General features: G+C 39.9%; 1 protein-coding gene across 1 annotated transcript in view; it reads left to right on the top strand.

The window, feature by feature from the left end:
* The window catches only part of LOC124164939, a 30,830-nt gene extending 12,621 nt beyond the window's left edge, over nt 1-18,209 (top strand). The window contains exons 3-4 of the mRNA XM_046542178.1: nt 17,436-17,613; nt 18,089-18,209. Coding sequence (XP_046398134.1) covers nt 17,436-17,613; nt 18,089-18,209 — 299 coding nt within the window. The remainder of the gene's footprint in view (nt 1-17,435; nt 17,614-18,088) is intronic.
* The last annotated feature ends 8,215 nt before the right edge of the window (nt 18,210-26,424 follow it).

The following is a 26,424-nucleotide window of genomic DNA, read 5'->3' as shown; positions in this document are numbered from 1 at the left end:
AAAAAATTCCTGTATCCGCCCCTGCCTATGTCGTTTTCAAGAAATAATCTATCCCCGACCGTTTTAGGGGTCTAGTAAAAATAGTGTCTCTATTTTTGTTTTTGATAACTGCCAGCTAAACTCAAATCTCTCAAAAATCGCCGCTAGTAATTATTTTTTATGTACTCTTACAGGTTAAAGGCGAATTACTTTAAAACCTCCCTCCACGCGGCTAGCGGGATACTATGTAGATTTATGATATTAGATTTTTGACGAATGTCATTACTTTGTTTTTTTTTCAATTGCGATCGTGTTTGAAAAATTTGGACACCCGTATTTTTACGATAATTGTGAATTAAAATGCATTCATGTTCCGTTATCTTTTTAGTTATATATCTACTATAATTAGGGAAATATATGTCCATTTCTACAATTCTGATTGTTAATTGCATATTATACTTACCTATTTATCTCATCCCCCATGTTTGGGACCGTTTGTATGTAATTTTGAGAGCAGTATGGGAAGATTAACAGGGAGTCGCACTCAAGATGAATTAACTGGGTACAGCGCATGTGCTTAAGTGTTTCCTGTGAGTAACTTTTTTTATTTATTCGTATATTCTTCTGATTTCACCAATACGATGTCAGTTTAATAGGATTTTTGTCCTTATTAACCGGAGAGAATTTAAGGCAATCCTCCAAGTGGAATGACATAAACGGTGTTAAGCGAGATATTATGGAACATAATGATGTAAATGAATTACGTAAAGGTTGTTGTCTATGTCCACTTTAATGTTTTCGCGTACACTAGTTGTACCTGAAAATATTCGTAATAATACGCTTGAATGTTTGGGAATCAGTTGTAATAGTTGAAATACGTAAAGTATCTAGTATATGTCTGCTTTAATTTTTTTACGTACACTAATTGTAAACGTCGTTTTCACGTGCAACTAGTGGAGGTGAAAAAAATTAAAGTGTATATTACTATATCCTTTTCGTATTTCATTCTCCTCCAATTGGGCCTCGTTTTTAAGAATTACCCGAAGTAACAAGCTGTCCCTACCATGCGGCTATTCAAAATTAAAGGAATCTCGTATTTTTGTGCCTAAAATTCGAGTTAGAGGTTCGCGTAATGGCTTTCATTTGATCACAAATATGAGTGATGACGCGTTTTGCGAGAACCAGTTGTAAAAATGCAGAGGTGAGGTAGGTAGTGTTAAAAGTTAATCAAATACAAAAACGGCTGTTTTTAGTGTCTAGTGCGTCTTCATTTTGTGCCATTGTATCGAGGATGAGCGAGGCGGAAAGAGTGTGAGTGAAAGATATATAGAGAGGGAGGGAGAAAGGAGGAGGCGGGGTGGGATAAGTGAAGAAAAACGCCGGGGTCCGTTAAAGACGAGTGTGCGCTGGATGAATGAATGGCGAACGGGGAAGAGTGGAGTCGTCGCTCGGAAGGCGGGCGGCCGGAGTCGCCGCGGCGTCCCCGTTTGTGGGCGGGGCATCGCCCACAACATCGCACGCTCTTTTTCCGGCAATAACCCCTCCCCAATCGAAGACTAAATGTAAAAGCGAGAGGGTTTGTTTAAGTATACCGGGACTAGCCCGGTGATAACTTTTACGGAGTCACCCGCAATGCACATATTGAAGTACAGAATATTTCTCCATAATTAGGACTAGTTTTACTGCTTAATACTACTTGATTTTTATCATTATTCGTGAAGCATTCTTAGCCAGACGGCCGTCGGGGTAAGGTACTAGCATGCCACACAAGAGGTCGCGGGATCGACTCCCGCCTGGGTAAGATGATCCAATCCACGGCGTGGATGATCGTGTACGGTTGATTGTTAAGTTAAACACCCCGCTATAGAAGGCTAATTGTGGTTTTCGGTGATGTAATAATAAATTAATCAATTTTTGCAAGTGGCTTCGTTGCTTATTCCCACGATAGAGTGTGTTTATGGGTTATTGATTAGTGTTAGAAACTTGAGATTGGTTTCTTATTTCTCTATTGGATGTATTTTATTCTATTTATACCAATGCTGGAGTGAAGAGTTAGAATGCTATCCTCATGGTACGCCGCAACCTTTCGAGCTTTGGTTTTACCCACTCTGACGTCGTTTATTTTTTTTTCATTAGAAATTTTTATCATCGCTCCCACCTAGACCATTTATCCCCCCCTCTTTTTTCTCCCTGGATTGGCGTTTCGCGAGTTCGCGTTGATCCAGTTCGTGTTCGCAACTTTCTCTCTCCGAACCTAATCGTTTCGTTCATCTTCTCGGCAGTTCTTGACGCGTTTTGAAAATCACGCGATCTCCGAGTGTATGTTGAGTGGTCGGCGAGGATTTTCTCGTGTCGCCTTTGAAAATAATTACTTAATAATGCGCACCACTCGGAGTTGCAATAATGCTCAGTTAGTTAGTCGCTCGAGTTTCACGTAGTGATACTGGCATTAAAGCGGTGATCACGTGTTGAGTGTATTGTAGTGGTTTTTATTTCGATGTCGTTGGTTTTTTTTTCTCGGTTTGTGGTGAATTTTAACTTAACAATATTCGATTAAGGCGAAGGGCTGATTGTTGAAACTCTTTGTAAGCACCCGCTGCTTAAAATTTACGCAAATTTCGTCTGTATTTGCATGTTCGCTAGGTTTTACTTGCATTGAAGCTATTTTTACCCGGACCACGTTGTTTATTTCTCGGGTTGTAGTGAATCTTTTACGCTAGAATATTCGATTAATCTGTTGAGTTGATAATTATGACTTTTTGTCGGAATATACTGCCTAAGTTATGCGCAATTTTATCGCCTGAATTGGCATGTGTTTCTAGGAGTTGCTTGTGTTGAAGCGATTATTCCCGGGAACCAAGTTTTTAAAACCATCTTCGATCCATGGTAGATTTTTAGCCGAAAAATCTTCAACAATTATGGAAGTGGAATTTTTTTTCTATTTTTTGTTTGAATCTTCTTCGAAAAACATGCGTTGGTAACGCCTGCATGGTCAAATCAAGGAATTTTTTAAATGTTAGTGAAGGATATGGGGACTTTTTTTTTCCTGGTAATGCTGTTAAAAGTAGCGTCTGACCCATTTCTTGTTCAAGTTAGGGGATTTGAACATGACCTATTTTTCGTCGACCCAATGTTGGTGAATCTAGGTCTTGCTCTCTGAAGTGCAATTTGTGTAACGAATTGAGTTTCCATCGTGGAGTATACAGCGAATGGACGTGTAGGAACACTTTTGAATTGTTTTTGTGTAAAAATATATTTCTGCGCTCCAGTCATCGGTGCACGCGGGCTTTATTTCTGTTTTTGAGCTGTTATCCACTGATTCCTTTATCCTGTTATAAAAATTTTGTTTGTTGCGTAAAATATTCGTCTCTTCTCTTAATGTAGATATATTTTTCGTATTAGGGGATCACACAATCCTTGCCCGTAGTGTCGAGTATATGGTATGCATCTTAAGTGCCTAAACCGCTAAAAGGGATATAGCTACGTTTTAACGAATGAGAGAGTCAGTATGGAGTATTATTCCCTAGGAGAAATATTGATACAGCCTAACACGGTCCAATGTTCCTGCACATTTATGAATTGCTTTTATCCCAATTATTGTTTTCATTTTATGAAAGCATTGCTGGTATACTTGCGACTGCTGTTAGTAAATATGTGAGCGTGAATGAATTTTTTGTGCTGTGAAGGCTCTTCCGCAGCTTATCAACGCTTCAAATTCTGCGTATGTAAGTACTTTGTCCCTAGTACTCATTGTCCGAGGTAAATTATCTTATAGCCCGAAACTCTACAAATCGCTTGTTTTGAGAATTTTTTGTTTGCGTAAGAAATTAAGTTTTTTTGATGATAAGTAAGACTTTAACTGTTCGCGTATAATCATCCTTGCATTTCAATTTACGCTGCAACAGTTTAACATCCGATTTGCCTATTTTGGTTTTGATTTAGGTGTGGTTTTACATTTTCTCCCTTGTTTTGAAAATGTGAAATCTCCATATTCATGACATCTTAAATTTTATCGACTCGGTTAATGTGTTTTCGTATGTGTAGCATTGGTTATACCCTATGGTTAATTAGTTAGTACTTTGTGAGTTTGTTTCTTGTATTGAATACTTTGAGCGATGGCAAAGGTGTAATCTATGAAATTTATGTTTTGTTATCATGTTTGCACGTGCAATTTTGTAATTTTTGGCTATGAAATAAATTGCAGTATCTTGTCACGTGTATTTCCGCGCTGTTTTTATTTTAATCCGCGTCAAACTGACGTAGAACTTTCATACAGTTACCTATTTCAGTGCCTATATTAAGAAGAGCCGTATAAGTTATTTTGCTAAAGCTGCGGTGTAGTCAACTTTTTAGGAAAGATGTCATAGAACTACAAAACTAATGATAAACGAAGATGTCGTATTGCCCACAATTTATTAAGAGAGTACTTCACGTGTTTCAATTGTTATTTAACCATCCTCAGGTACTAATAGAAACCAAAAATAAAGTTTCTATTTTGCTTGAGGATGATTGTACAGCAATGGAAACACGTGTAGTACTCTGTTAATAGTCAGTGGGAAGTGCGATGTATTCATTTTTCACTGGTTCATAGTGTAAAATCCGCAGATTCAATCGTGATGGCGTGGAATTTTTCGTTATGAAAATAAATACTAGCATTTTTCCACGATAGTATTTTATATTGTGACCAAGTTCCAATGTTGCAACATCATCTTCAAGGTGATGTAGTAACTTTGAAACGTAGGTCGTAATGCCTTTTATAACGCGGAAAATTGCTAGTATTTATTGCAATTTGCTGTGTAGTCTTGAATTTCGCTTCCTCTGTGGTGACAGAGCTTGGCAACATCTGTTGCGCGCAGTATTTATAAGTTGTTTTTTTTCATCCTTCTTGCTTGTAAAAAAAGGGGCGATGGAGGCGTTGCTCATTTTTGATTCAAATAAGATTCCGCCCCATGTGGTTAGTCACTATCCCCCGCGTGACTCCATTTTGACGTGCCCGCCGGGGGAATGGGGGTTGTAGGCAGGAGTTGTCGGTCCATTTGAAGTCGCGGGATTCATCTCCCCTGGCATCTTGTAAATAGTATTTTCGTGTTCCTTAATCCGCGGATTCATACTCACCGCCGCCTGAGATGGGTCATGAGCGCTATTTTTCTCTCTGAGGCCACGACCGCAAGCCCCAAACCACTTTCGTATCCGAGTTCCTTTTTTCCTCGGAGTCATCCGTCATCTTTGCTTGAAGCCATGTACTTTAATTCTCAATGTTACTTGGATGTAATAATTACTCCACAAGAGGTTTCTAATCTTATTTTGTGGCTTCTCTTTGGCAATTTATCATTTGTACAAACTATATTTTGGATGTTATTATAATTATTATTAAGTAGTTAGAACTGGCCATCGGTTTCGTGGTAACATGGGCATACGGGAGAAAAAAATTGAAACGTGATAAAAACGTACTTCTTCAACTAATTTTTTAAAATACATAAATTTCTTGAAGTATGCCGTGAAATTCGTGTAAAATCGCGTAAAATGTTAACTCAGTTATATTTGGATGTCACTTTGGTTGACATAAACCAAGAGTATTGTGAACTGCTTATCATTCAGGTCAATGGAAGAGTTATTGTTGAGTGTACACGCATCTAATGAAGTATTAATACATTGTTGGCAAATCAGTGACGCAAATGTGTAAGAAATTGATGTTCTGTAAATTCATTATTGCAAAAAGGAGAATATTATTCCGTGCAAATCAAAGACGTGTTAAGTACTTCGTTGCCAACCTCTTTTCGTGTTATTTTTTTTATGTTGAAATTACTTTTATCAACTCCAAGTGAAATAGCTTTACCTAATGTTGATATACCGTATTGTAAGGTAAGGGCAGAATCAGTTTTGAGGCCGTCCGGGTCTTCGACTCGTTTATGAGCGTGGATGTTTGCTCCCATGATTTTCTTCACACAGTCCCCACCTTTTCTGCTGAAGAAATCCACGTCTCCCTCCTGTATAACGCCCTTACCTTTCGTTATCCCCTTATATTCGCATCTTCCCTTGAGCCAACCCCTACTCCATCCGCAACCCCTATAAGATCCACCCCCCCATGCCTTATCCCTTTAATTCTGCCATCCTCCTCTCCCTCTGCTCCGGAGCTATAACCGCTCCCACACCCCTGCTATCGCTCCCTTCCTGATACGGACCCGGAAGTCTTCTTGAGGAGGCAGCGGGAGTTGGGCGGTCTACGTTGTTATAGGGAATGGGCAGGGGGTGTTGGTTTTTTACATATTCAGGATATCTTGCGGGGAAACTCTTTCCTAACGAAAATTGACCGTTTAAAATCTACGTCTACATATTACTACCCCGTAAGCTGTCTAATGAGGTGTGTGGCGGGGGGTGTTAGGGCCCCCGCGCACTGGCAACTTTTATAAAGCAACTATTTAGTTGCTTTGAGGAAGTCCATATGGAACACACGGCAGTTGCGGCAACTAAAAAGTAGCCCGTGCGCGGGGCCACAGTCAATTTCGTGTGTTTCATTTGAACATCCACAAAGCAACTAAATAGTTGCTTTGTAAAAGTTGCCAATGCGCGGGGGCCCTAAGGGCAACAACCGTTGAAAATTAATAAAAGGATATGGTCTTACTAAATTACTCGTAGCATTTATTAAAGTCCGTAAGATACCTTGCGGGTAACTTCTTGCTAGCGAAACTTTGAAGTTAAAATCTACATCTATTCGTGGTTCCAGCCAACTACACGCCAACTACCGGGCGAAAGTAGAATCACTGGTCAGGGTATACTTTTGCGCACGGCTCATTCAGAAAAGGTTCTTCTGAGGAGAAGTAGTGTCGTTTGCTTGCTATGGAGAATATTCCGATGACTTTTTCTCCAAGAAAAGGGAAGCGCGAGCCACCTCAATGGGCGTGTGGCGGGGGTATTAGGATACCAACTGTTTACGACTAAAAAGATTTGCTTTAGCGAAATTACGCCTAGCATTTATTAAAAATTCTTTATTGTTCGGATAAAAAGCGAATCTTGTCCGTTCCCGTGCGACCTGTCCGTTCGGGAAACTATCTCTCTTTAAATTATAGCCTCAAAGTCTCTAGAGGCTTCCAGCGCAATTCGTTTAACATTTGTGTGGCGCTCTCTGTACGCCAATAGCAGTTTTCGACAAATGAATTATTTCCCGTATATTTCATGCATTATATTAATGGAAATATTTTGGAGGGATATATTTTGCCGACTGAACAGACGTTGGTATTCGTTTTACCCCTTGCTAATAATAAGTTCTAGATGGGGTTCAGGTGACCAACCATTATGAGTTTAAATCGTAACTAGATGCTTGGATTTGGTAAAAGTGCTCCATATTAGCAATTATAGTACTTCGTGACTTCCACAATTTACTTAACCAATAATGACCAAACTAATTTACCAACTGATTTGTAATGTTTTTTGTATTTCCTATTTATTTACAACTAATCAAGAGATATTATGAAAGAAAACCCGAACAAAAATTTTTAAACGCTTTCCAAGAATGTTCCCAATCGGTAAAAAGCCACAAAGTTCTGCCATTGCTTGAGAAATAAATAAATATGCACTTCACCAAAGAACACCGTTTAACAATGTAATATATATTGATGTTTTGAATAAATGAGTATTTGTCACTGGAGAGCGATTGTAGGGAAAATATTGAATAAACCGCATAATCACTACAGAGATGATGAAAATAACCAATTTTGAAAAGATATAATTAACGACCAATGTATACACAAGTAATGCAATTCACTTAAAAAGTACTCCCTTACTTCATTTACATTAAAAAAGTTATGAAATTAATCACGGATACGAAGTATAATTTTCATGAATTTTTATAAATCTGTTCCCAAATTGATACATTTCACTGCAAACGGTTAAAAATCACGGCCGGTTTCGGCTATCAAGCCATTCTCAAGTACATAAACACAATGAAATTATCGTCCGTAAGCCGTAAATTAACCGTAAAAATTAAAACATTAAAAAGTCCGTAAATTACCACCGTAGCCACCACCATAGCATATATAAACATGTATTCGCCATATTTTTTCATTGCGTTTAAATGTACTTGATGACGGCGTGATAGCCAAAAATCGTATGTGATTTTTAAAATAAACGGCGGAAGTTACGAAGTATTATCATTGCTAATACCAAGATGAGGCCTACTAATATGTAAACTTATAGTATGCGTTCCATATTATCCGACTCCAATGTGTAGTTTGCTGTAGACTCTACTCCAAGTTGAATTCAACATATTCTGCGTCTTCCGTAGTGCTGGTTGCCTATCTCCCTTCCAACTCCCCACCCACCGCGGAAATATTCCCCCACCCCGTCATCGTACCTCCGCCAAGAAAGGCTTCCGCTAAACCCCCCTCTCTTTTTCGCACATTTTTATCTCCTCTCCACCGCCTCACCTCAAAAACCCCACGAATTTCCCCTTCCCATCCGGAAGGGGAAAGGGAAAAAAATAAGGAGAACTTACCCTCGTGCAGTCATTAAGATTCCTGTCCACGTTATGGGTGGGCTTTATTCTTCTTCTTCTTCAGAGCGAGTTGGATTCTAGGGGGAGGGGTGCTTGTGTGGTCGGTTCCCTATTCCACGGATCTCTCGCGGTCTTTTTCCCCTAACTCAACCTCCTCCAGGGGTACCCACCCCTGGAGGACTCCTCTCACCCCCTTTCCGTTACCGCAGCGGGGGTGTGGGATTTTTTTTTTTTGGAGGTATGGGGTGGGTTGGCTATCCATCAATTGGGATATCGCTTTCGTGGCAGGGGGTTGGTGGGGAGGGAGGGTGGGTTGAATATTTTTTCTCTCCCCCATCGTACGCTCACCCCATTTCTTCTTCTTCTGCGGAGAGGGGGAACACTTCAGAGCGTCCGGATGGATAATATGCTGGGGGGTGGCTTGAATATGAGGCGAAGAGGGTTGCACCCCGTGCAGATTTTCTATATTTTTCATTGACTCAACTCCTCAAAAATGCGTCTTAGTACTCCGCGGTACTCTTTGCTAAAATGTGTACGGATCCGAATATGTGCTGTGAATATAGCCACAAAAACTTGCTTAGTGGCTTACTAAAAAAAAAGCAAGGAAGCAATTGGCAATTTTCAATTGATCCATTGGTTTCGAAGTTAACTGAGATTTGCGTTGTTTACTACAAATCCATCAATTTTTGTGGTTTAAACAAAACATTTTCTGCAATTTATCAGTAATAGATCTGGCTTTCTTGTATCAAAATTCCAAGTTACTGGAACGAAAACTACGGGAGTACCTAGCCCTCGAAGTGGGGAAACTTGATTTTACGCGCAAAAAACGGGTACTGTTTTTTAGAAAATATTAAGTACAGGAAATACTATTGAGCCGAAGGTTTTTTAAAAGTACATGATACAACGTAGAAATAAATTCTCTTTCGTATGATTTTTGTTGCATTGAAATTGATTGCTTCGTTTAGACGCTAGAGCTCCTCAAACTCAGGTACCTTGTGTTTATCAAGACGGATGGACCCTAGTAAGTTATTATTTATCTTCATCCCAGCTTTCAAAACTTTAATATATATAATACACATCATATATGTTTTTATGCACTTCAAAGGTATGAAGTCGTTGTGTTTTGTTTTCCATTGTCTGGAAAAGTTAGTGTGGGTAGCGCGAAGTTAGTGTTCGGAGATAATTTCCGCGTGTATTCAGAGGTATTCCAAAAGTAATCGATTCTTACTTTTGATCCCCTGAGAGTTAGAATTTCAACTCTTGTTTCGTAAAATTTTATTTCATAGTTACATTTGTAAAAAGAATTTGTAATTCTGCATATTGTGTAAAGTCGTGCAGCTTACGTGCAGAGCTAAGTTGTATTGTTTATGCTAAAACTGAAAAAGAATGAAAAATTGAAATTTACGCATTCAGAATATTAATTTTTTCGACTATTTTACGTAAACTTTCCGAACTATGTTTATGAGGCTACAAATTGAATTACTTATTCAATTGTTGGAATTTATTTTGAGGAGCTTTTAATTTTGTGTTATCCACGTGAAATTGATTACCCTACGACCGTTGCTTCGACGGTAGGGTCATGGTCGTAGAGATGTAAATTTTTATGTGAAAAATAGGAGGATAGTTTAAAATTATTCAAGATAAGTTCTAACTTGAACAAAGTGATGCCTGAAATAACAATTTTTTCTTATTTATTTTTGGAATGCGCTTCAAGTGTATTTTTAAAACGAACTCCTGGTTTAGCGGGAGTTGAACGTTGCGGTCTGGCTGCATATCAGTTGCTGCGAGAAGTTTCTGGAATATGCCGCCAAGCATTCGACCGGCCGCGGAGGGGAACGGTGTTGGCTGGAAGGAAGGTCTTAATCGCTGTGGCGAGTTTCGACGCATATGTCACGACAAACTTTGCGTGGTGGATTAATCCTCTTACAGTTAAATGTGGAACTAAAACGTGTATTTTTTAAAGGAAATTAGAACAAGCGCTGTAGCTGATATTCCATTTTTATCGCTGTGTTTTCGGCGGTGGATTGAAGGCTGACGTAATCCAGAAGTAGTCTTTGGTGGTTGCATTTAGAACGAAATTCCGATAATAGTGTTCCCGAATTCATTCATATCATTTTTCCGCTTTGTTTTTTTTTTCGTTTCACTAATGTTTCAGTGGATAAGGCTGGATAAGAAAGTGTTTTCGTTCCTATTATGGACCTATTATTCTTTTATCATTTGATAGTAGTAACAAGCAACTATTTTTACTTTAATCACCGACATATATATCCTAAGTCGAGTAAGTATTTACGAATAAAGTAGAAGTAAATTATAGGTGCATATATTTTATTTATTTATTTCCGTACCACCGGAAACAGCTCTACGGCCTTTTACATAGGAGTTATTGATATTTTAACGGTTTAACGTTCACAAACAGCCATCAAACAATCATGCCCTGAGTAGGGGTAACATACCCAGGCGGGAATCGAACCCGCGACCTTCTGAGCAGGCGAGGACTTTACCCCGCCGCCACCGAGGCCGGATAATCAATCATTTTCAATTTATTTAAAAAAAAATTGCGTGTAAAGGGCACTACAAGCGATGAAGTTCATGTATGTAATGCCTGTTTTTTCTCGACGAACAACAGCAGTGAAGATTTCTCCGGTTTTACACCGGGTTAGGTCCTTCATATCTCCCTCCAACGTTGCTATGTGCAGGAATCCAATGTATACTTGTATTCCTGAATCGATGTCATGCACATTTATCAGAGTGTAGATGCATTGAATTTTTTCGTCAGCATATTTGGTGGGCCTTCCACGACATATCTCCATCAATGGCGTTGATGATGCTATGTAACATATCGGTGACCATGGGCACGTTTGGTGCATGTACATCCTAGTAAGGGATTAGGTTCCTTGATTTCGTCGGCGTGCTGGAGGGAATCATTTGGCTGTAAGGGGCGAATCGCTGAGTCGGGCCATGGATGAGGGGGCGGAGGGGGAAGTTGAGGTGGAGATGTATGTACGTCATTGGCGGGACGTGCCCAGGGTCCCAACAGGGAAGCCGCGGGCCTTTTCTCTTCCACTCTCCACCGAAAGGGAGTCCTCGTCGAAGGTTCCCATGCCAGTCTTCTATGAAAAACAAGTGCTTCATTCGTTGTTTGTTTTGGGGTAAATACAGTGAAACTTTGTACATGAACATCTCTGACTTAAGAGCTATGTTCAATTCATCGGCAAAGGGATATGCATTTGTAAATGGATAGAACTTCTGGTATACGTCCTCTCCTACTTGCGGCCACGAACAATTTTTTTGGCACAATTTCACTCCTTCACGGATACCGTCGCCATGGGTTTTCTGACCGATCTGTCAAAAATTGCGATTTTGTTTTTAATGAAAGGATTTCGTTCATCTAGTTTATATCCAATGCACTATAATACTTGCGGGGTTATTTTAAGCGTAAATATTTGATTTTCTTTAGGTCACCTCCGAAATGCGGACACCTCTTACTTACGGACACATTTTCGAGGACCGTGAGTGTCTGTTTATGAGAGGTTTCAGTGTACATTTTCAAAGCCACTGCTATCAAAAGTAATGTTCTTTTATCAAAAGTACACTGATTTCTGTCAAACTAAACTCTTAGTCGTCCCCTCACTCTTGTTTTAATGTTGTTTTGAAATATATTGAGAAAGAGGAAAAAATGTTATCTTTCACCATGATTTTTACGTTGTCTAAGATATTTTTCTGATTTAATCGTTTTATGTGCCGTGTTTGCCTACAGAGGTAAGGTTTATATATAATTGAATATCAATTTATTAGTTTTACTTTCGTTTCGGAGTATTTATCACGAATTTTAGAATTAACGCGATACGCACCGTAATATATACACGAAATTGAAGTTGTAGTACAATTATAATATTATTACACGAACGATTAAGATATAATTCCTATTTTTTATACTGCTAGTGATTTTATGGATAGATACCAGTTGTAGTTTACTGCTCCAATTTATAATCCTCAGTGATAGAGAACATGTGGTGTACTTATCTTATACATTGAGGAATATATGAAGGCAATGCATTATATTTTGTCAGTTGTATTAGTAAGTTGATAATGGATTTTAGTAACCTTGTTATTATAATTATTTTATTAATGGTTTCCGTGTAAAGTTCTCCGATGAATGCGATGCATTAGATGTAAGATAATCAACTCTTCTTTGCAATGGATTATTCGCGTTGGATAGCGTTCCCTTAATGCCTATTCAACTATCTTCCATCCAAAGTTCTGCTAACTTCAATTAAACCCGAATCCATTCGTCTTTCAAAGTTTATTGGGAGTATCATATTTTATTTTTTTTAGCGATGTTAAGGCTAGCATTGGTATTTCTCATTACCTTTTCGGCCGCGCTAACGTCCGCTGCAATGTGGGTACCCAAACAACTCACCGAAGACCACCATAGGCAGCGCGCGTGAAACTTGCGGAAGTAGTTGTGCGCCATTTTGGAGAGGCGGGGGATGTCTTTTTGGACTCACTTACCCAGTGATTTCCACATGTTGCTCTCCCATTAAGAAATCTAGGAAGAATGAAGTTCATGACGGATGACGAGGTGTAAGAGGAGATCAACGCCCATCATAGCATCGCGGACGGAAGCTGGTATGTCGACGGGATTCAAAAGTTCATCGTGCGGATGAGGAAGGTAATGGAGCGTTAGGGTGACTACTGCGAAAAATATCTGAAGCCATGACCGGTTGCGAATACAGAAAAAATTAGGGGGGGGGGGCGCAAAAGATATCTTGAGGTACCTATACTTCTATCCTAATAAAAAATAATCAAGTCACGTGCAGTGTTTAAGAAAATTTTAATTAAATGTATTACACACATATACAAGACAATGCTATCTTATGATATAAAAAAAGTTATAACTGTGGTTCAGCAATGTTTGGCAACACGGGCGGGTCCGCAAGGGGTGGGGGCGCGTCCCCTAAGCCCCCATTTGTATCTGCCACTGGCCATGACCTTTCCAACAATGTAAATAACTATAATTTACAATGATAAATAATTTGAGACCTTGCTTTTAAGTTTACTTTCGTATATGTAGTCATTTGAATTCCAGGCCGTGGCGTACCCGTTATTAATTTCGGATAAACAACTCGGGGCCCAGCCTGTGAAGCCCGTAGAACCAGTTGTCTTTGAGGAAGGTGACCGCGGTGTTTTGGAAAAGGTCGGCATTTCACTTTCCTAAGGTTTTTTGATGAAGAGAGCTGTCCGTCCGTCTTCTAGATGTGTGTTTTGTTTTTCTTTTTTTTTTTAATGTAATCTCGCCCTCATCTCTCGGCTGTTCCGTTTCTACGTGGTTTGTCCACTTGTGCGTTTCGCCACCTTGGTAGCATTCCTGCTCACCGCAGTTATTCATCTCGCCGTGAATATGTGGGCGATAGATTTTTGATTCTGCTGTCACATTCTTTCTTTCGTGTTTGGCAGGACGATGTCATGTCCTAAGATGTTTTTTTCCTCTTTACAAAATATAGAGAGAGAATTAATCATTGGGTTCACGTGCTAAATAAGGTCACAGATTATCATGTAAAGCCGATCGGTCTTTAAAGATGAAGTGAATTTTTCTCACTCCAACTATGAGCGCAGAATTGTGCCATTTCGTAAGGGTTTGAATGTCACTGTATGTGTACCAGCGAGTTTACAATAACAAATTAAAAATATGGCATGTGCATTGTTGTTGGTGAAATTGAAACTTAAATATAAAATTTAAACTGACAAAGAGTACAAAAGCTTTTTTCATCAATGCAGAAATTTCACAGCATCTGATAAATAGATGCTGTGAAATTTCAGCACTTATTTGAACTTTCTTTGGTCGTTGATATTGGCTGAGAAATTCATTCCCCAATTTCAGATGTGCGTTCCTATATTACTTACCCCTCTTTTTTCGTTCATAGTTTTTTAAATTTCATTTCTGTGCGCGAGGATAAGATTTTTTTCGGGATGAAAATCATGATACTGAATCGTAGAAGACCGAGTCGTCATTTCTAATTTCATATGGCTGAAAATTTTATTTTCACTAAAGTTGTATTAAAAAGCAATTTAAAAATTTTTAATTAATAATTTTTACTATTGTTAATAAAAAATTTAAATCATATTATTTATAAATAAAATTTAATAAAAATATAATAAAATACCATTAATAAAATAATGAAAGCTTTTTGGATTGGTAATTAGGTTTTTTAAATATATTTTTATTGAAGCTTTTTAAAGCTTGGAAAATCGTAGAGAAAGAGTTCTGATGTTGTTAAAACGTTCATTTGTCTTATTTGACTGGGTGATATCGTGTGTTGGGCTCCCTTTTCCGCTTGATAAACCGTCAGGGGCGCCGACTTATAAAAAATATTGGGGGGCCCATATCCGAGGTCTTGCCCCGGGAAGAGCTTAAATTCAAAGTGTGTCCCAGCACCGAAACACTATTCTATGATTCTAGATGATGAAATACTATGATTCACACCACCTGATTCAGTCAACCTGCTTCACCTTATTATTATTTGTTGAATTTATTTTAAAAGGTAACTATCGTCAAGCATGGGAAATAAAAATTACCAATATAGTTTTGTGATTTCACAAAGCATAATATAACTTAATTATTTTCTTGAAATATTGAGGGGGCTCCGCCCCCCAAACGAATCTTTGAGGGGGCTCGGGCCCCCTCAGGCCCCATGGAGTCGGCGCCACTGTAAACCGTTCCTTAACGTGTCCTGAACTCTGGATATGTGGCATGCGCCTTTTTTTCCGTGATGCAGTTAATGCAAGTTATAAAAAAATACTTCGGACACGCAGAATTTCGGTTAATAACTTGAGTAATTTGACAATGATTTTTTATGTCCTGAACACCCGGCTATTATTTATTTTTTTAAACTTCTCTTGATAGTTTTCATTTAATTCCGCCCATTAACCTTCTGTTTATACCTAATGGAATAAATTTATCTTTAAACAATGATTACGATCAACGCCTCAACCAGTTGCCTTGTCAAATTAAGCAAGTTGCTCGTGGGCACGATAATATTTACGACTTCTGCTGTTCAGTGGAACAAGTAGATGTGCGAATGCATAACTTGATAAATCTATCAGTTCGCGCAAGAGGTAAATAGATTAATGGATATAGATCAGTTGGCCAAGGTATGCGGTGGACGAGGTGAGCTGAGGGGGGGGAGGGGGCACGATAATTGTGGGCAGTTGAGTCAACAATCGCCAAGGATCCAGAGTTTAGGACGCATCCACAACACTCGTGAAGCGTATATGTAAACTGTAATAGAAACAGACTCAGATTGCCTGAACCAATTTATTTCTGTTACAAAACTCTTCGTTTTCATAAGCTGCTTTATTTACAACATACTCCATGTAAAATTATTGTATAAAAAATTAATTAGCAATGCCAGAAGATAAAAGAGAAGTTGATGCTTTTGTGAAAGGGTTGTTAGAAATGGTTATTGTGGACGTTCTTTTAGATTCCAGCGCAGTTTCAATGAAAGAATTCACCGAATGGATGATAAAACCATATTACATCAGAAAAATTTTATAATCTCTGAATTTCTCACATTTCACATTATTTTTTAAATGAAATTACTATTTTTTCCAATTTTATCTGAGAAATCATTGGGTTGCGAGCTCTGATAACACTTCTGTAACATAATGGTTTAGCGATTACTTCGTTTTCGTTATAATCGTTTTATTTTCATGTTTGCAGCTATCCATTCGTGCCCAGGCAGGCTATTTTAATTTCATATTTTTTTCGTCTCCCCGTTAACAGAGCAATTTCGTACTTTACAACGGTGAATCAACAATCAATTTGTATTTTTAAAGGTTATTTTTAGTTCGTGTTTCAAATACCCAAGTCAAAGGTACTTTGCATTTTAAATAGATTTGGAGCGGTAATGTGTATTTCAAATACTCCTCGGACTGTATTTTTCTCAGCCCTGTCTTTATGTACTGGCTTCGGCTCATGTTCCGTCTCTCCGAGTCACTTGGAATCCATTCCTCGGCCTTCCCCCCGTCCGCCTTTCGCCATTCTTTTCCTTCTCCTCCCTCACCTGTTGTGTTTGTTTTAAAGACCTACTTTCCGCATCCTCTGGCTGGGGGTTGAAAAAATTGTGCTCCACTGCTACTAGAGATTTTTCTCTCGGTCACAGCTCTATTTTTAATCCACCGTGTTCGCTTGTTTTCTTTTACTTGCATGATCCGACTAGCGCAGTCATTGGAGGTCGTACATATAGGGCCAGAGATGCCTTGCGGAATTTTATGACTCGTCTGAGATTAAAAATATACATACCCTACCTCTAAGACCCCCCTCTCTCTCACTGAAGATGCTTTCGAGCCGGCATTGATTCATGCATGTTATTTTAAGCTTTAAGAAATGGAGATGCGACCTTTTCTTATTTTTGAATGTACGCTAACGAGGGGCAAGGAGACCATGAGAATTTCTTTTTGTTTCCTTTTTCCCTCAGCTGACTTCTTTCATTTTATTTTCATCCGAAGTGTCTGCTCTTCGGTTAGGATGTCGGCCACTTTTTTGTCGTTGAAAATCAAACCTAATTTTTGGATGAGCATATGAAGAAAGTGATGTACGCTGAGTGTCCTGTCAACGAATTATAATTATCGCGAGTTCTAGAAGTGTGGGTGATAATGCATGAAACTTATTTTAGGTAATTGCGAGTTTTTTTTTCACTCGTTTTGTGTTTTTTTTCACTAATTATTTAACTGGCGTTAGATTATATTTATCGAATTTTCCGAGGATTTATTCATGATCGTTCGTTCGAGCGTTGAAATTAATTGAATTGGCGCAAATTCAGATGCTGCAGGAATGCTCGGAATCGCCTGTGTAGTTTATAAAAAAAACTGTTGAAGTTAACGTTGTCCTGGTAACGTTATTAAGGTTGGATCTGTGCAATAATATTTGTATAATTTCATAAAATTATCCGTCCTTGTGTTCCAGGTCTCGTTTTGTGTTTTGATACTGATGAGTTTAAGGGCATGTGGGAGTATGTCAGTGCTTTCGTGTTTATCCCTTCGCGGTCCAACGTTGAGGCTGGCCCGACAGGCTTAGTGTCAGTCAAGGCCCAGCGTCGAGTTGAGCTCGACATCACAAGGCGCTGCGATTATACAAGGGCAATGTATCAAGAGATATCTCACATTGAACATTTTTAAAGGATGAACTCTTTGATTGAACATGCATAATATTACAACCAGTGGATTTTTACTCTGAGCAATGAAATAAGAAAATTGAAAATGTCAATAATAACTCTTATCTGTTATTTTTTTCCGATTTCTTTTACAATAATTTATTTAGACCAGACTACGTGAATAAAAAATATTTACTTTTTTGTGATTCTTCCACTTAATATATGACTGATAATGACGTTGGGTTGTGTTTATTGAATTTTTCGTGGAGTAATTATTGTTCAATATTCAAAGCATTTTAACACATTTTATTGACTTAGATTCATATGCTGCGGGAGTACCTACTTAGAATTACCTATTAAGTTGATGAAAAAACTGTTTACCAACGAAATGTAATAGTCCATAAGATTGTGCCTCCATAAGCTCTCTGACCGGTAGGTTATTGAATGTTTACAATATTATTTGCAGCGGAATTTGCGTCGTGTCGTGGACTGTGCCGGCGGCACACAGGTCTAGTTGGAGGTCCACGCGACAGTGGACCGCGGCAAGGCGTCGCGTCGCCTTGTCGTCTGGGGAGGTGTCTTTCTAGGGCGAGGGAAATAAAAGACAGGGGCGGGTGGGATTTTTTTTTCTCCGGGGAGGGATGGACTTGGAGAAGGGGTTGTTCGGGAGTGTGGTGGCGGGAGGGAGGGTGTGGAGGGCACGGGGGTTAAAAGTGGGAGGGGTCGGCTTTGCCTTACTGCGCAGTATGTATTCCCTCTCTTCTCTCCGAAGCGAAATGAACGCCGGCTGTGTGCCTCCGTTCGCCGGTTAAGGGAAACCTTTTTTTTTCTTCAGTGGAAGGGAATTAATTCTCTTGAGGGGTAACTGTTGGTCGTTGTCAGTGGGTAGGATCAATGAGAAAAATTTATAAAATAAACAATTTAGAACAAAATAAATGTTGAGTCTTCCGGCATAAGAAAACATGCAATTAGGGTGATTGGGTTGGTGTCGTGGATTGAGCTGGTTTTCTTACCCTGTAGGTCAGGGTTCGATTCCCGGTGGTGGTGGAGAATTTTTTAAGACGGCGATTTTCTAAGATTTTTCCCACGGAACGTAATAAAACAACTGAAGGCTTAGGCTGGAGTGCTTGAATTTTAATTACTAACGAAAAGTTAACAAATTTTGTTGTGAATACTTTTGTTGAATTCTGATTCATAGCAGTATTTCTGGTATCTTAAATCTAAAATCCGTTTATACTCGGTACTTGTGTTAGATAGTAATTGATTATAGATACCTTGGTGTATGCGGTTAAAATATTTAGATAATATAATATAATCTTCTCAGTGGAGAAGTTTCCAAGATTTTCGGTGCTTGCATGAGTAGGGCGCTTCATGCATATTGTACAGCACACCGTCCGTCGAATGGGACGTTACGCCGTGGTCCTTTTGGCGGTTGTCGTTAAGATCAGGCTGATACCGACGCCGAATTTCTCTCCACTCTTCCTTCACTACCCTTTTCTCGCTAATGACCTTAGCAATCGGTGCCCCCTTCGAAAGCCAACCAAAATAAAAATTAATGAACAGAGGCCTAGGATATGTATACATATATTAATTAACGTTGCGACTATGTTTCGGACTGAGGTTTAAACTGCTGCACTGGCAGGTGACGACTCTCGTGAGTATATTGAAATTAAGACTTGCAATTTTCCACAATTATAACTTATTCTTTTCCTTCCTCTCCCTCGCTCACCCAGCACAATATATTATATAATCTTGGAAAATTAGTAGTATTTATTTTAAAATGGAAAATCCCACTCCATCACACTTGATTCTTCGGATTTTATTGGTGACTGTGGCGATGTTTCCTATTGGTTCGAGATAACAGTTTTTCCATTTCGATCTCCGAGTTATAAATGTGGTTATTTTCTAACTATACCACTAAAGCTAATTAAACGCTAAACATTGAGCCGGAATGTAAGATTATATTAACATATGGTACTTAGACCTAGGTATTCCTGGATCATCTTAGATTTTCGGAGGCGATTTAGCTCCTAAACTCTCCCACTGACTTTGCTGTTGAATAGAGGACCTTCACTGACCACGCTCGCGTCGTCCGTTTGAATACAAAACAAAACGCGGTAAAGCTTCCAAAGGGAGAAAAAGTTGAACCTCTATCTCAATTCAGGGTTCCAAAACCTTGTCGTTTCTCCTCCGGTCATGAAGTGACTTGTTGGGGGTCCTCCCCTTACTAGGGTTTTCATCTGAGTTCGGAGTCGAGAGCCTGAGTCCCCCCTTTGTGTTCTTTTTCGCTCTTTGCTCGTCTGCTGTTTTGTTCTCCTTACTCAGTCCCTCCATCTTTGACCCCTCCCGAACCCTTCGCTTTATTTTACTTTCCCTGGTCCAGTGGTGTTCGATCGCTCGTAATGGTCTCCTATTTAGAAAGGGCCTCCCTCTTCGCGCCTGGTGTTGTGACTACGACCGAAGCGAAGATCCGAGGTTACGTAGACGGATTTTTGACCTCTACGCCGGTGCGCGAGTTTGATCACATGTCATCTTGGAAGAAAATACGTTATCTGTTACGAGCAGAGTAGTGTGGTAACGATGTAGGTTACCGGTTCAAGTTTTTGTTTTCATTTTTCGGCTTTTATTACATCCTTATTCGAGTGTTTTAAGGTGAGATGTACACTTTGGACACACCTAACAAAAGTGGGGTGGAGGTCGTACAGAGAAAGAACTAGAATCCCGAATGAGCGATGTCAGTAACATCATCACACATGTGGATTAGTCTAAAGTTAGCTCTATCCTCAACTACGCAGGCCAACCATCGGGGTAATACTTTACGAATACCGAAAGATCGAGTTTTTTCGTTGATACTCGAATCCCAAAATCAGGAAAACCAACAATATATGGACGTGGTCGCGGAATTAGTGATGAAAAAATAGATGATTAATTTATAACTGATATGGCGTCACTCGTTGAGTGTGTTTTGTCTTACAAGGAGACATCACGAGAGTGTTGCTCGGGATTTGAATGCCAGTGCTATTGTCTGAAAATATACAGGAAATGGAGAAAAAGTGTCCTGGCTTTTTTTCCCATTGGCCCGGGTTAGTTTTCCGTAAACAACATCGGTGTCGGGATCCTCGCGATGTCTCCTTGTCAGCGTGAATAGTTGTAGGGAAGTAAAATATATTTTACTTTGGATAATTCAATAAACCGTTGTACAAAACAATTACGCCGATGCCGCTTTAAGTTTTTTCCTCTCTACTTCTGCGTATCATTCCGTGTTTTTGGCCCGTCTCGGCTCATGCGTATTTCCTTCGGACGTCCCATTCCGCGTGCCAACTTACTCCTCGTCTTGAAGAGAGATAAGGTTCTCCTCAGCGGTTTTGTAATCCCCCATCTTCTTCCCCCTCTCAAATATCTTCTCCATTCTCTCCATCCCGACTTTCATGTTCCATCGTCTCATTCAAAAGGGTTTTAAGTCCGCACTCCACACCCCTCCCATTTTAACCATTCTGATGCAAATTTTTTCGAAACCGTCCCGAGTCCCGTGGTTGATAGGGCAGTCTCACATGCCAGTAACAGTGTGGGGGGTAGGTAATCTTGAAAAGTTTTGATTGCCGTTTAAGTGATGTTGTTATTATTTTCGTAGCGCTGAATTGAAGACTTTTTATGTATCATTCGGTGCCGCTAAGTCTCTGGTAACCTCTGTGGCTCCGGGACAGATTATTGTGTGGTACTCTTGTGGGGTATTAAGTTTCACCTGGTCCATTTTACCTTCTACCGCAGGGGCTTTTATGTGTAGGACTTTTCTTAGCAGGAGGGACGACATTGGAGTAGCGGACGTAAGTAATGGTATGGTTGATTTTACCCCCCTCCTCGTGGCGTGGAATGGAAGAATTTTTGACCCGACTCGCTTTGCATGCGATGGGCAATTTTCGCGGGACATTTTGTGGTGAAATGTAGCATAGCTAAGTTAGAATTACGTCAAGGATGCGGTTGCTGGACGGCTGGGCTATCCATTTCCTTTCTTGCATGGCACGTGTTATGATTTTCACGTTACCTGTGGATCCGTTTGATAGCAGACCGCTTTGTCCTATGCTCAAATCGTCGAGCTGCTCGCGAAGTATGGTGTCCGTTTCAAGTATTTAGTAATGTATCCGGGGGGCCTTTCTTTTGCCCTATGCGCCCTGAATAAAGGCCGTTTTACACGGTACACGGAATTGCGCAGTCTGACGTACGTGTGAAGGCGCATTCAAAATTGCGTAGTGTAAAGCGGTGAATTGCTAGAACACATGCGAGAATGCGTGGATGCGATACGGCAAAATAGCCCCTGTTCTAATTTCGTTCATGCATTCGCGCAATTCGACGCCATTTTAGAAATTAATGCAGCTCTAACCTACGCAATTCCGTGTACCGTGTAAAACGGCCTTAATACCTGCTCAGTGAAATTTCGTCAACCCCTCCTAAGCTTCGCAAGGAATGAAATTTTCTTTTTTCTTCTTCGTCTTTCCTTACATTCTTTTGCTGATTTACAGCCGAGTCCAAGCGACGCTTCATCGTGATGGAAAATTATTTGACATTCCACATTTTAAATCTCATCCTGAGGAGCATGTCAAAAAATATTTTGCCTTTTCATTCCTACTTTGGAGGAATTTGTGATCCTTCCATTTTTTTTCGTATGTTATTGGAGTGTTTTTTTTTAATTCTGCCTCTAGTGGGATTACATTTTGCTTTCTGGCATTTAATGAAAGAGTAAAACAACCGAACTTATAGCTCAAATAAGATGTACTAATAGGTACAGGCGGAACTTGACAGTGTAAATTCTTTATCCCTTGATGGCGAACCGTTTGAAGTGATGGTGAGGCAATAACACGTTTGCCGGAGGTAAAGGCCTGTTTACACGATATGTTAAAACCTACGGGTTAATGTCTAAGTGTATGAACGCGAGAATGAAGGTCTAAATGCACCGTATAACCACCCAACTTGTGCATGCACAGAAAATAGAACCTTTTCTAGTTTGGTTCATGCATTCGTACATGTTCCGTTCCGGTCCACAAATATCATTCATGCAAACAGACGTACGTGTTGATGTATCGTGTGAACAGGCCTAAACAAAGGACCTTTTCTTTCATTTGGCGACTCGCGTCGACAGGTTAAAAATTCCGTATTGCATTTTGCAATGTTTGAATCTGCAAGGTCTATCCTGTTTTCTTTTTGTACATTCTTAATGTTGATTTATCCGAACTAATTAGCTATTAAGTGCATGAAATGATTTTCTTCTTGAGGCATTCTCAAAGATTGATTGCAGTTCTCTCAATTTTTGCCGGATTGGCTGCGTCGAATATGATTTCAGATGACGTTTCCTGGCCGCGTAACTTCATCTGAAATCAACTTCGACGCTGCTACCCCGAAAGCAATGGAGAGAGAACTTCACGGAATGAGTAGGATTTTTAGTAAAACTTTTTACCTAAACGTTAGAGAATTATCGAAATTTCTACATGTTAAACGGGAGATTGCCACAATTCAGGCACGTTCGATACGTGAGATTCGCCGTCATTGTCCCGTAATGAGGATAACTGGGGCTTATTAACTTGGGTGACTGAATTCGCGCGCTCACAATAAAAAAAAATGGAGGAACAAGCCTTCATCTCGGTTCGTGTCGATCTCCTTGGTCGATCTCCCTTGTGTGTGAGTGTGCGTTGACTTCCGCGAGAAATGGGAAGCCGCCTCCGTGTTGTGGCGTAGCGGCGGCGATGAATGAACTCGGGTGGGTGGGGGGAGAGGAGAGGGGGCAGAAGGGGGAGGTCCCTTCGGAGGCGCGGGAATCGCCCACCCTACGCTTTCTCACGTCGCGCGCTCTAAATGCGACGTTCCGCCGGGAGAAGCAGAATTAGCCATCTATCTATCGCCCCCGTCAATTTACGTGCGCGTCCATCATCTGTGTTTGTGCACGTATGCGATTCACAATATTTTGATCGCCATAGTTTATCTTTGAGCTTAATTAAACGAGAGCTTCGAGCGAGTATCAACAATGCAATTGCGTAATTTTACCCATTCTGAGATTTGAGTTTGTTTCTGACAATAGGGTAGTTTCCTTCACCAAAGAAAACGAAAGGCATTGTTTGCGATTCTTTACCCACCATTAGTGGGTTCATAATATACAATTTTTTGGTTTTGGTAATTCCAGTCTTGACGAATGTTAATGATCAATTTTAACCTCATTTGAAAAAAGCCAGATTGGTGCCCATGCGATGCCACTCCACGTGACGTCACAGGGACTTAGATGCTGTACAACTATTCAGGAGTTTTACATCGTCTGAGATTACCAATGCATGCATGAGGAAAAGTGCTCAGGGAAACATCTCTTACTAATCACCAATTAAAATTGCCTAAGGTCGGAAAGTTTCCTTCGCTTGATAGGGTATTAATAATCCTTATTTAATCCGAGCGCTACCTGCTAGCTGGGAACTCTGCTACCCGCTAGCAGCCTGCATCGTAGCGGCGCTCATAGCCTTGCATCAAGGTGGCTTCGCACGGTGGCAGCCGGAATCAGAATGACGTCACACGGGCTTTTCCCAGCATTCATACTTACAATTAGTCGTCGCGTTTTTGAAAATTTTCACTTTTCATTTAAGCGCGAAAAATAGATATCGTCATTTAAAAATGAAAAAGCGTGAAAAACGTACTCCAGGAATAACAATCTTTCGATTTAGGCAAAAAATTAATGGGAAACGACCTTGTCGTCCGACCTTAATTGAGAGTGTGAGAAGCCGTGGCGTACAATTATCTTCCCGTTCTGTACAGAGTTAGGTAAAGAAATTAGGTAAAGGAAACGAAAGAGAGAAATTAGATATTTTGTAGTGCATTTTATATTCCACTCGATGTCAGTACAGAACAGAGACTCCTCTCTCCCTTGGCAACCAAGTTTTTGCGTATTTCTTTTATCAGTGTCTGTACCTAACGCTCTTTAGAAAATAAATAACTTGTACCCGTTGACTTCTCATCCCCTCAATGATTTAATTTCCTTAAAAATACAGAGTGTTAAATAAAATAATGAAAAGGCTGGGTAACCAAGAAAAACCAACTTTTTTTTGTAACTGCAAAAGTGCACCCGAAAAAGTGTTTGCGTTGCTGTAGGTCCAGTGGTATCATGGCAAAATTAGCTGTGACGGAACACAGAAAAGTACAACGATTCACCCAACCACCAACTTTTTTCAGTAAATACAAACAAATCGAAAAAAATGTACAGTACAATACAACGATTCACCCAAGCAATTCACCCCAACCACCAACTTTTTTCAGCAAATATTGAACAAACAAAACGAAAAAAAATGTTTTAGTTGCGAATGTGGTATTAGAAATTTTGTGGCGCCAAAATTGATAAAAGTCTTATTTGATAATATGTCTTTTCTTAACCGGAGCCGTTGCGGCACTGGTTAAGAAAATTGTCATATTAATTGTAAGATGGCGGAACTTTGACCAAGCCAAAAACTCGGAAACAGCGCCTCCAGTTATTCACAACGTCCTCGGGTTTATTACATTTATAATTCACCCATCTCTCTCTCTACGCCTGACGGACTCGGTCATCCACGGGTCCACCGCGTGACCAGCGCTGTAGGATCACGCGCCAGAGGCTATTATCTTGTACTGCTGCTACTATGTGTCTGTTTTCTCGCGTCCCTTTCTTCCCCCCCCCCTGTTCTTTGGCGGCGTTGGACTAGGAGTAGTAGTGAGGAACGCGACGTATTTACGATCCCGCGGAAAGCAATCAAAGTGCTTCACTACGACGGGTGAATGAAGACTGTTGATTGTTTTCTCCATAAATACTGTACTTTCTTGTTCGTCCCCGACTTGTGAGAGGCGTCGTCATCCACACAAGGCTTTTGTTGAAGGCATGCAAGCGACCATTCAAAAAACTTAGAAGTTTATCCCAAAGTGTGTACCTTTTGTTGCGCTATGGATTGGTAATGCTTATAAATGATGTGACTTTTAAAACTTTAGTGGTCATTAGTGAGGTGAGTGGAGTTGATGATTTCGATTTGGTGTTGGACATGTCGATCTTTGTGGTGGGTGGAATAATTGATGCCTCGGTGATTTCTAAGTCAATTTTAGGGAAGTAAGAAGATGCGAATTTAATCTCGGCTTTGGAAAGTATGCATCCTTTCCAAGTTGCTCTTCTGATAGCAAAGTAAAATTCGTGTCGTATGTTCATGTATTCTTTCTCATATGCGCTTTGTGATGCAATTTAGCCAACATCGCTGAGCTTATGGCTATATCTCCGAAAAAGAGCGCTAAAATAGTATTGCCTTTTTATAACCTACATTACTAATAATCATAATCAGAATATTGTGAAATTCGGGCTGTGGTTCGTAGTTATACGCATTTCGATGATGTCTCGGTGATTTCAGAAAGGGCTGAAGATTTCACCGGGCAAAAAAGAAATTTAGTTTCTGTTGGACGGAAAGGGGTTGGATCGATGAATTTTAGAGAGTATGATGAGTAAGGAGAGGCAGTTTCTATATGAGATGAGGATGAGGCATAAGGTGTGGATGGAGCGAGTTATGAGTGTGGAAGAGATACGGAAAACAGAGGGTAAATGAGGGAGAGGAAGGAAGAGAAAACAATTTTTTAGATAGAACGAAAGGGAGTAGTTGTTATTGCGAATTGAAGAGAGAAGTCCATAATGGGATGGGAGACCCCCAAATTACTTACCTCTTAAATACTCAATGCAGTGGTGGATCCAGGATAGGACAAGGGGGGGGGGGGCGAAGTGGGGTTAAATATCCCAGCAGCAATGAGGGTTGGAGGAAATACCATTCT

Source organism: Ischnura elegans, chromosome 9, assembly GCF_921293095.1.
Source record: "Ischnura elegans chromosome 9, ioIscEleg1.1, whole genome shotgun sequence".
In the NCBI taxonomy this organism is placed as follows: Eukaryota; Metazoa; Arthropoda; class Insecta; order Odonata; family Coenagrionidae; genus Ischnura; species Ischnura elegans.
Note: the sequence above shows the minus strand (reverse complement) of the source record. Positions and strands in the feature narration are given on the sequence as shown.